Here is a 12,177-nt window from a genome sequence, read left to right as displayed (position 1 = left end):
TGCACAAAGGTCTAAGGTTTCAAATATATAAAACCAGATTTACTAAAAGGTTTTTCCTATTTTGTGTCTGGGGAAAACTTTAGTATATATGACCCTTAATTGCCTTTTACATGGGTAAGAATAGAATTTTTATGCATGCGCTAGCTATATCCAGGTAAATTAGTTTTCAGTCACCTTAAAGTACAAATGTACATGTACACAAACATGGCTGCATAAAAAAGAAATTGTAGGAAATGTTCCAGGGGAATGTATTAGATGTACATTTGTGTTTTATATTTTCTAAAATTGCTAGTATAGATTAGATGGCATGCTGCTAAAACACGTAACTTTATACACTCATTTTTTCCCCCTACATGTATAAACATACATTAAACTGTATGGCAACCAAATTTTCAATTTCAGTTTAGATGGCTACCTTACGTTTGAAGAGCTACTTCTTTTGGGCACACTTTAAAGTATGTGTTTAAATTTGCATTTAGGATCTCTAGAGAAAATGTAGCTTAGAGAGTTTATGCTTGCTTTAAAGTCAAATAAGCCAAAGTAATCCAATGTTCACACTACAAAGACTAGAAAGTCAAAAATAAAAATGATTGAAAATATTGCTTCCAGATGCCATTGTTAATTAGCACATTAATAGGACATAAAAATGTTGTCATTACTTAAGATTTATATGCATTATGAGCCAAAAGTAAGGGTGCACAATTTAGGTTAAAATTATATATCTGACTTAAAAATCTGGGCCATCAGGTACTGAGTACTGTGAGATACAACTTATTAAATATATTTTAAAAAGTTATAGCAAAGATTAGTATTTGTAATGCTGTTTTAAGAAAGTATCCTAGTGTTGTGTATATTTAAAATGGTTTGAATAAGCAGACAAGCAGAAGAGACTATGTACTGTAGAATTACTGAGCAATACAAATAATTAAATGCCTAGAGATATTCTGGCCATGAAATGTTTGTCATTCGGCAAAAATATTCATCCAGGAATGTAGCTCAGATAGATCTTCAGCCCTGCCTTTGTTTAAGTGTTTGTACATTTCAGAATATTGTAGAATGGAGTGTATTGTTCTTCCCATAACTCTAGTTTTAGATCAATATAAAAAGGGATGCGGTTTATTTACTTTTCATATCCCCTTTAATTCCTACAGAAGAATCAAAAAGAAAATTTGATTGGACTAAAGATAAAGACGTTCATAGACCAGAAGAGCTAAAGCAAAATTTATCAAGTGAAGGTTTGACTACTAATGACTCTGATGAAAACTTATTTGATGAAATATTTGATACTGAATCCCTTCCTCCGATAAAAATAAAGAGAAACCTCCTTGTCAGTGCAATTTCTGTTGTATTGAAAGCACCACAAAATACTCCCAATGGGTCGTTTGCTGATATATCAGCTAATAATGACACTGAAGATATATATATCAACAGTTCTCTTTGGGAGCCAGAAGCATCTGACCATAACTTGGGAGATCAAAATATGGAGATGGCTGAAGCATGGAATGGTAATCTTTAGTCAATAATCAGATTTCTATAGTTTTAATATTAACATTAATAAAATGGGTTCCGTCTTTGAGGCACCATTATCTAAGATTGTGTGTAACACTCCTGCTGTTATTACAGTCAATAATCTAAAGACTCAAACATTGTCTGATGACTCACTATAGTATTGCTTGAAAATCCAGCATACTCATAGTCTTAGAGAAAACTGTATTATATTGAAAAAATATGCACAATATTCAAAGATGCTATACATGAATGAAACATGTATTGAGTGTTCAGGACCACATATAAGGTCTTAAGAAAGGATGTGTTCATCTCATTAAAAGAGGTTCACCAAATGACTGAACCGTTAAAAATTCCACAGATTTGATGAATCTGTTCAATTAATTTTTGTAATTCTTATTTTCAGCATAATTTGTTTTGTATCTGTGAGAAAACTGAAACAGATTCAAGAAACTCATATATGGATCTGCTTTGGATTTTGGCAGATGTTCTTCAAGTTTTCCCCAGATCTATACAAAAAAATTGTGCCCTCTCCTAAATTCTAACAAAATCAAACCAGGATGAAATCCACCTGATTCGCATTTCACTTTGAACACATCCTGATTCTCAAGAGTTTGTGCACGGCAACATCTTTGAATAATTCTTATATTGATCCAATAAATTAAACAAATGGTCATAAGGAAAATCTCACTGTCTATTTTTCAATGCTATACTTCATTGGCTTTAAATGAACATGTTTGTTATCAATATACAACAGTTTTTCTTTCTGTCTATTAATATATAGATTAGAATAACATGACAGTTTGGCAAGTTGCAGTGTCAGGAGGGTTGACAACCACCTCCATGTCATAAGATCCTAGATGAGTCCTTCTTGGTTTCATACCTTTTTTGATTAATATTTTGTGTCTATACAATATATTTAAAGGATAGGAGTAGAAAGGACCTCATGGTAACTAATCCAAAGCCCTACCTCTAGGCAGATCCACTATATCTAAACTATCCTAGACAGATATTTCAAAGGTCTAGTGATGAAGATTCCATTACTTTTTTAGTTAACTGGTTTATATGTTGTTCTATTCTTTATTTATATGGGAAATTTTCTATAAAATCACCCCTCAGTCTTCTCTTCAGTAGGTTAATAAATCCAACTCTTTCTGCCTTTCCATATAGACAATAATTTCTAAATATTTAATCTTTTTTTTTTGCTCTTCTGTGGAATTTCTCCTATTTTCCTTCTACTTCTTGAAATGTGAGGCCCACAACTGGAGACAAGCTCCAGTAAAGGTCCTATTAATGCTAAGTAGAATAGGAGAATTACTTCACTTGTCTTCCATGTGATAGTTGACATATGGTATTGTAATAGCCTTTTTTAAAATTTAATTTATATTATATCACATTACGTTATCTAGCCAATATGCATATGTTATACCAATTTTCAAACAGACTTAGGTGCATAAGCCTGTTTTTCAAATTATTCCAGCAGAATTATACATACATTTTATTTATTTATTTATTTTATTTATTTTGAGTTTTTCTATACCGGCATTCGCGATGGGAATCGCATCAATCTCGCGATGGGAATCGCATTAACCAAAGAGGGAATTTCACCTCTTCTGTACAGATAGGGGCAGATTTTAAAACCTGCGCACGGGTGCAGATTTGTTCGCGCAACCCGGCGCGAACAAATCTATGCCCAATTTTATAACATGCGCGCGCAGCCGCTCACATGTTATAAAATCCAGGGTCGGCACACGCAAGGGGGTGCACAATTGTGCAACTTGCGTGCGCTGAGCCGCGCAGCCTGCCTCCGTTCCCTCCACCCCCCCCCGCACCTTCCCCTCCCTTCCTTACCTAACCCGCCCCCAGCCCTGCCTAGAACCCCCCCTTACCTTTGTTGAAGAAGTTACGCCTGCCTCCCAGCAGGTGTAACTTACACGCGCCGGCTGACAGCCAGCCCGCGATCCCGGGCACAGCGGCAAATGGCCGCTGTGTCTGAAGGCTTGGGCCACGCCACGCCCCCGCCTCCAGACTGCCCTGGACACCCACACCCCGCCCCTTTTTGCAAGCCCCAGGACATACGCGTGTCCCGGGGCTTGCGCGCGCCGCTGAGCCTATGCAAGATAGACTTGGCACGCGCAGGGGCAGCTTTTCGGGGGTTACGTGCGTATCTTACACACATAACCCTTTGAAAATCCGCCCCTAAGTGAATATCTTTTAAAATGAAAAAAGAAATATGCGTAATTCCTAATCCAAACCAAACTCGCCACTTCCTGGAATGTCTCTCCCCTATGTTTTTAAAAACATGGACATGCTGTGTGTATGCACATAATTTAATATACATATTTATCACCCAATTTTCTGAAGGGCCATTTCTGTGAGTAAAATGCTATATTACCCACTTAAATACCTATGAAAATTACCCTGTCCATGATCAGCACAGGGCATTTTTTTTTAAAAGATAATAGGTGTACTAAACATTTTCTTTAGACAAAAAAATATTGCCAAATTCCCTAAATAGTGAAAATGCTTTCAAGGGCTAATTTTGAAAACTATGGGGCGGATTTTAAAAGGGTTACGCGCGTAAGTTCCACGCGTAACCCTTAACCCCCCTCCACGTGCGCCGAGCCTATTTTGCATAGGCTCGGCGAGCACACAAGCCCCGGGACGTGCATATGTCCCAGGGCTTGCAAAAATGGGCAGGGAACGTCCGGGGGCATGTCCTGGGGCATGTAAAGCGGTCCGGGGATGGTCCGGGGCGTGGCCGCGTGCATGTTATAAAATCGGGTGTACATTGGTGCGCACCAGGTAGCACGCACAAATGTACCCCCCGCGTGTAATTTTAAAAATCTTCCCCTATGTGTTTGGATGCAAAGGGGTAGATTTTCAAAGGGTTGCGTGTGTAAAATACATGCGCAGCCCTCGAAAACCTACCCTTGCCTCCCCCTGTGTACGCCGAACCTATCTTGCATTGGCTCGGCAGCATGTGCAAGCACCAGGACGCGTGTAGCTCCCGGGGCTTGCAAAAAGGGGTGGGGCATGAGCGGTCCAGGGTGGTCCGGGGGGCAGGGAGGGGCGTGGACTGAGCCTCCAGGCACAGCGGCCATTTACCTCTGTGCCTGGGATCGTGTGCCGGCTGCTGGCCAGTGCGCGTAAGTTACGCCTGCCAGGAAGCAGGCGTAACTTCTTCAACAAAGGTAAGGGGGGGTTCTAGGTAGGGCTGGGGGGCGGGTTAGGTAGGGGAAGGGAGGGGAAGGGAGGGGGGTGAAAGGAAAGTTCCCTCCAAGGCCGGTCCAATTTCGGAGCGGCCTCGGAGGGAACGGAGGCAGGCTGCGTGGCTTGGCGTGCACAAGTTGCACAATTGTGCACCCCCTTGTGTGTGCCAACCCTGGATTTTATAACATGCACGTGGCTGCACCCGCATGTTATAAAATTGGGCATAGATTTGTTCGCACTGGGTTGCGCGAACAAATCTGCGCCCGCGCACAAGTTTTAAAATCTGCCCCTATGTCTGTATGTATTCTTATCTGCGTGCTTTGCACCAGTTTTCATAGGTAAAATGCAAGTATTCTATCCATTTGAATATTCCTCTGGGTAAAAGTACCCACAGAGATTTATACCTGATTTTTCTGCAGATACTTTTTGCCTGGAAAACAATAAGCATAGTTTTGAAAATACAAAACTTATACATGCTGCTTCCCCAGCCTGACTCAGCATTGAAAACACATCTGCAAAAATGCAGGTAAGAATAGGTGCACTCTGGAACTAGACACCTACTTTTACTCACATTCAGGGTAGACAATACAGTATTTAAAACACCCTTTTACCTGGGTAGTCTTTTACTTGAGTTAATGGCTTTTGAAAATTGCTCTCCCCAGATTATTCTATTCATTCATTTTTAATAAAACTGTTAGGGAAGGAGATTTTATGATTGATATATAAGAGCATAAGATGTACTATGTTGGGTCAGAACAAAGGTACACCGAGCCCAGCAGCTTGTTTCCAACAGTGGCCAATCCAGGCCACCAGTATCCAGCAGGGTCCTGGGGGTAGATCCATTCCTCACTCCTAGGGATAAGTGGTGGCTTCTACCTGGTTAATGACTGTTTATGGACTTTCCTCCAGGAACTTTTAAACCCAGCTATGTGTATGCCTTGATCACATCCTCTGGCAACAGAAATGCTGTGTATAGGATTACTTCCATGAAAATTGGCAATTAAATCATAGAATTGTAATATTACAAAAAACATGTAAATATATCAGGTCTTACTGTGGTTTTTTTTTCTGTTTAGAAATTCATGAATGTATGTTTGGGTGTATAAGTAGGAATATCAACATCAGGGAAAAGGCGGGGTGGGAACTACCTTTGGACAGGTCACTAATGAGACCCCACCCTGAGTACTGTGTTCAGTTCTGGAACCCATACCTTGAAAACCCATTAATAGGATGGAAGCAGTTCAAAGAATGGCTACCAATATGCTTTAGCCATGCCAAGTGAACCCTGCACAGAGAACTCAAAATATACTCACAGAAGAACAAGGAGAATTTGAATGAAACATTTGACCATTTAGCAGGCTTCAATAAAGTAGAAAGAAGCATTTACCTTAAAAAATAAAATTGCATTATGGAGGGAAGGAAGACTCTGAGGAAATTGAAAAAAAAAATACTTTTCTATGAGAGTGGTGGATACCTGAGATAGCTTTCCAATAGAAGTAGTAGCAACCAAAACTTACAGAATTTTAGCACTTTTGGAACAGCAATGCTTCAATATATACTTAGATGTAGGACACTATGTATTAAGCATGTTTTCCGTAGGCACAACATTGGAGAACATCTTTAGAACATGAGAGGAGATGGCCAATTTCCTAACACAGACTGCTGACTAACTTGGCTACACTTCCTAGTGAGAGAAAGGGAATAATATTTAGGCGCTCAAGCTTGTATGGCTGACAACTGGAAGATATCCTTATTCTGGTGGAAAGAAGTGGGGATAAGAGAAAGGAAGGGTAATGGCCACACCTAGAACAGTAAAGGCAGCCAGACTTGCATGGCTGACATCTGGGAGATAACCTGAGGTAGAATAGTGTAGTCAGAGGCAAAAAGGGAGATTGGGGGGGGGGGGGGGGTGTCAAACAGTCCTTATCTGCCAACATCCACATACTATGAGACATCTTGATATATCTTTAACTTGTTGTTAATACTGAATATATGGTGAATATCTCCTTTTATGACGTTTGCTATTAGGCTAAACCTAAATATTTCCTGTTATTTACCTTCCAGAGGCCAAAATAAATTTGGGTGAATAAAGTCCTAAGTAATAAGCTTTAAATAACATCCCCGAAGTTTGTGAATTATTGTAAGCAGAAGAGTTAAAAAATGGTAGGCATAGATGAACACATATATACACATGCATAATGAAGATGTACCTGATCCAGTTCCTACAGATTCATGCTTATATTCATATAATACTGAATAAAAGCACAAAAATTATACTTTAATTTGACAGTAAATGCATTTTTAACTTCTAAGAAAAAATATTATCAGCTTTCTAAAGGCCATTCTGTAGATGGGGAAAAACATTTAATAAAACAAATCCAATAAGCTAAAGCTCTTCAGTCAAAAACCTTGAAACAATTTACAGCCTTCTTTCACATTTAACATATTTTATTCCCTTTCTGCAGAAGAACAAATGGACAATGAAAGTCAACAGGAAAAAATCAAAAGAAGGCAATACAGAGATGCAGAGAGAGAAGGGAACTTACCAAGGACAAGCAGTGAGAGTTGTAAGGAATATAACTCCTTATGGGATTGTACATCTAGCCCTGGAACCAGCCAGGCTGTAGAATTCGCCCAGCCTTTCACCCATTACTCTTCTTTTTACGTTTTTTCTCCTCAGATAGATAGTAACCCTTCATTGTTTCTTTCATGTCAGAATAATGTACAGGCGATAGAACCATGTTCTGATAATTTTCCATCACTCACCACTTCAGTCTCTCATCAGTCAGTTCTGTCTAGACCAAGGGCTACAACAGTGACTAGAGGAGGAGCTTTGTTAATGACTTTTGCATCCCTGGTAGGCCTGAGTTTATACAGGTTGCTTTATTAAGGTATGAACTGCTGAGAAGAAAACATGGGAAAGCCCCCTTTACACAGGGACCTCATCTAAAATAAAAACTGTTTGTCAGCAATAAATGCAGTTTACTTTGTATTTAGAATATTTTACACTTATTTATTTAACAAATGCAAATCCATGAAGCCAATGTCGTCCTTGTTTATTGAGTTCAACGTTACTAATCCATCTCTTGCCAGAGGATTTATCATTCTGCCATAAATATAGCAGAATGATGAGCAGCGGGAAAAAAAGTGGTGGTGGGGGGGGGGGTGATAGTGAGCAGGCGGCCGTATTGCAGCCGTGCGTTTTCGTCTACCACGTTTGCGGGCGCGCTGCACACTATCGCCCCCGTAACACCAGTGAAACTGCTGTAGCTATTCCTGCGCTAATGCAGATGATAATGTGTGATACATTTTTGCCCACAGCGCTACAGGCCCCTAAATTTTCTTAACCCCGCCTAAACCCCACCCAAACTCTTCCACTTTCCCTCATTTACATTTTCAACTCTCGATGCAGTAGTTATCGCCTGCGTTAGGACGTTATCACGTGTCATAATGCCCTAACGCACGCGATAATGGCCCATCGCGATTTGAAAAATGCCCCTGTAAGTTTGTAAAGGGTACACTGTATAAGATATAATATAGTTTGTATCTCTCCATAAGTACACAACTATGAGGCCCCAGTAGTATTGGTCAGTTGCACATTGGCCTATTTTAAACATGTCTAGAAGGAATCATTCTTGTCTTATTAATTCAAAACCATCAAGTTAATGAGTGGGATTTAAGACAAGGAACTTGTTCATGATTTACCATCATTCCCATTTCTTGATCCAAAGGATATCTGCAGACAGATTTTGGCCAGGAAAGTTGCATTTCCAAGGAGTGTCACAAGGAAATAGGCAAGATTTAGTTGGAATAAACAAGTCATTGTAGAGTGGTAATTAAAGTGCAGCATGAATGGTTTCAGACAGCCTGTAGTTCATCATGAGCCAGAAGGTTAATGGATAGTGATATTTAGAAGCCAAGGGAGGCAAGTAGCATTGAGAGTTCCAGTTATGATATGCATGGTTGCATTTAGCTGGGTGACACCTAGAGGTTTACATGATTATTTTTGCCAGATAATTACACAGTACTCAGCTGCTGAGATCAATATAGCAAAAACTGGGGTTTGAAGTACTTTAGCTACAACTCGCCATGTTAGAGCATTAGAACATCATATGTCATACTAGGTCAGACCAAGGGTCCATCAAGCCGAGTATCCTGTTTCGTGTTTCGTGTTTCCAACAGTGACCAATCCAAGTCACAAGTACCTGGCAAATAGTTAAACATTAAATAGATCCCAAGCTACTAATGTAAGCTACAAGCAGTGGCTATTCCCTATTGATTAATAGCAGCTTGTAGACTTATCCAAAACTTTCTTATACCCAGCAACACTAACTGCCTTAATCACATCTTCTGGCAATGAATTCTAGAGCTTAATTGTGCATTGAGTGAAAAAGAATATTCTCTGATTTGTTTTAAATTTGCTACTTTCTAACTTCATGAGGTGCCCTCTAATCCTTGTATTATCCCAGAGTAAATAACCAATTCACATTTACCCATTGAAGTCCTTTCACGATTTTGTAGACCTCTGTCATATCCCCCTCAGCCATCTCTTATCCAAGCTGAACAGCCCTAACCTCTTTAGCCTTTCCTCATAGGGCAGCCATTCCATCCTCGTTATCATTTTCTGGTCGCCCTTCTCGGTACTTTCTCCAGTGCAACTATAACTTTTTTTGAGATATGGCGACCAGAATTGCACACAGTATTCAAGGTGTAGTCTCACCATGGAGCAATAAAGAGGCATTATGACATCCTCCATTTTATTTGCCATTCTCTTCCTAATAATTCCTAACATTCTGTTTATTTTTCTGACTGCCACAGCACACTGAGCTGACAATTTCAATGTAATATAAATTATGATGCCTAGATCTTTTTCTTGGGTGGTAACTCTTAATATAGAACCTAACATCGTTAGCATGGGTTATTTTTCCCTATATGCATAAACTTGCACTTGTCCACATTAAATTTTGTCTGCCATTTGGGATGCCCAGTCTTCCAGTCTCACAAGATCCTCCTGCAGTTTACCACAATCCACTTTGTGATTTAACTACTCTGAATAATCTTATATCATCTGCAAATTTGATCCCCTCACTGATCGTACCCCTTTCCAAATCATTTATAAATATAATAAAAAGTACCGGTTCAAGTACAGATCCCTGAGGCACTCCACTGTTTGCCTTTTTCCACTGTGAAAACAGACCATTGAATCTTAAACTATATTTCCTATCTTTTAACCAGTTTGCAATCTACAAAAGGTTATCACCTCCTATCCCATGACTTTTTAGTTTTCTCAGAAGCCTCTCATGAGGGACTTTGTTAAATATCTTCTGAAAATCCAAATACACCACATCTACCCATTCACCTTTATCAACATGTTTATTTATCCTTTCAAAAAAATATAGCAGATTTGTGAGGCAAGACTTCCCTTGGGTAAATCCGTGCTGGATGTGTCCATCAAATCATGTCTATTAGGCAGACCCTCCCAATCTAGCTGCTAGATGCCACTATCCCTGTCCTTAATATCTTTTTCATAGGAGCCATCCATACCCTTCAGTCCTTCCCACCTGGATGCTCTGGATTGAATACCTCAGTGCTATTTAGCTCAGCCATGTTAACACTCAGAGGATTCAGTTTGAGGAAGCATACTAAGGATGTATTTTACCACACTCTGGTGGGGTCTTCTGGCCTCACCCTAAAGAATTTTCTTTCAGAGGGGATACCTCATTGTGCACTCCCTGCCAGGAGTGCACAATGAGGTACTTTAAGTTACAAAGAGATAAATTGTTAAGTCTGATACACTTTAGGGGGAAAAGGGTTCTCACCAGGAGATCAAAGACCTATGAGCCTACTCTAAACCCTAGATAGTCAAGCACCAGTGATGGATCCTGCTGTGAGAAACAGTGAAGGCTAGAGAAATCCTATTTTTGGAAAGAACTGAGGTTCATTCTGCTTCTTTGGGGAAAGTCATCCTCGCTGGCTGTACTCAAAGTACAGGAGCTGAAGACCAATGAGCCTATTGACAACCTGAATGTGGCAAGCACCTGTGACAGCATAAACACCAGCTTAGGAAGAAGTATACAACTTAAGCTTTAAAGTGTTTTTTGGGTTTGAGTTAAGTGGGGAGGTTTTGGATCTCCCTTCCCCACTGGGATTGCAGTGCTCTGTGAAGTCTGATCCTGCTGATTTTTCCCTAAGAGACATCCCCAGGAAAAAGAGCAATCAAGGAAAAAGGAACAACTGAAATAAAGGAATGAAGACTCAATCAGGAGATCCCATCCAAATTTCCACCCACCAAGGGACCAGGACAGACTGGGTGTTCAAGGAGGAGAAGATGACTAAAGGTAGGATTTTTGTAATGCAAAGGGGACCCTATCACTAGGATTCCAAGGGAACAGCTGCTGGGAGAGTATGCACGTTTAAAATCACCAGATGTCTGTAATAAGGACACCTACCTACCAAGCAGCAATCAGATATACTCTCATTTTTGGACAAATGGACTTTATTTCACTTTCTAAATCCTCAAAATATTATTTTACACCCAGTCATGGTCCTGTCTAAATATTACTGCATTTCACATCATGGGAAGCACCTACACTTTTTAAAGATACACACTGGTGACCTTTTTTCATTATCTGGGCCATAAGTGAGAGCTTCAACCCATAAAACGAATCCACCTAGGGATTGAGAGTCACAGTGGGATATGACCCACACACAAGGGATTACGTCTATCTATATATTCTATTATTTTATTCTTTATAATTGTTTCCATGGTTTTTCCTGGCATTGAAGTCTGGCTCATCAGTGTATAGTTTCCCAGATCATCTCTGGAACTGTTTTTAAACATTGGGGTTACATTGGCCACATTCTAGTCTTCAGGTACAATGGATGATTTCAATTATTTATTTATTTATGTATTTATTTATTTATTTAACATTTTTCTATACCGACCTTCATGGTTAAATACCATATCAGGTCGGTTTACATCGAACCGGGGTAGAAAATAACTAGGTAAAGGAAAAAAACAAAGCTACATTAAACGAGGACCGTGAACTTGGAAGCTTAGGTAGCTGGAAGAGAAAAGATTAAGTTAAGTTAAAAGGAGAAATAACAAATTCCGGACTAGAGATAGTCCAGACTAGAGTTAGTCCACATGTTAGAGTCGGTATCCATGCTGTCCAGGTAGTCAGAGGAGGGGGGGAAGTTCAATTGATCGTGAGTAGATAACGTCTAATGTGTATCCCAGGGTTCTGGGAAGGCTAGGCGGAACAGCCACGTTTTGAGTTTTTTCTTAAAAGTTAGCAGGCAAGGTTCCAGCCTGAGTTCAGCAGGGAGGTTGTTCCAGATGGCTGGGCCTGCTGTCGAAAATGCTCGGTCCCTGGATGCTATGAGTCGCGTGGCTTTGGTTGGAGGGGCTTGTAGCGTTCCTTTGGATATTTCTCTCATTGGCCTGTTAGAAGTATG

At 40.0% G+C, this 12,177-nt stretch overlaps 1 protein-coding gene across 7 annotated transcripts in view; it reads left to right on the top strand.

The window, feature by feature from the left end:
- The window catches only part of PDE1A (phosphodiesterase 1A), a 733,908-nt gene that overhangs the window by 654,113 nt on the left and 67,618 nt on the right, over positions 1-12,177 (top strand). For 3 of the 7 annotated variants that reach the window (XM_029605925.1, XM_029605923.1, XM_029605924.1), the window contains 2 exons: positions 1,152-1,505; positions 7,185-7,676. The exons of 2 other annotated variants lie outside the window; for them this stretch is intronic. In XM_029605925.1, coding sequence (XP_029461785.1) covers positions 1,152-1,505; positions 7,185-7,609 — 779 coding nt within the window. In that variant the 3' untranslated portion in view covers positions 7,610-7,676. Of the gene's footprint in view, positions 1-1,151; positions 1,506-7,184; positions 7,677-12,177 lie in introns of those variants that run through there. 2 more of the 7 variants (XM_029605926.1, XM_029605927.1) reach the window with 2 other exon arrangements.

Source organism: Rhinatrema bivittatum, chromosome 6 (genome assembly GCF_901001135.1).
Source record: "Rhinatrema bivittatum chromosome 6, aRhiBiv1.1, whole genome shotgun sequence".
NCBI classification, from domain to species: Eukaryota; Metazoa; Chordata; class Amphibia; order Gymnophiona; family Rhinatrematidae; genus Rhinatrema; species Rhinatrema bivittatum.
Note: the sequence above shows the minus strand (reverse complement) of the source record. Positions and strands in the feature narration are given on the sequence as shown.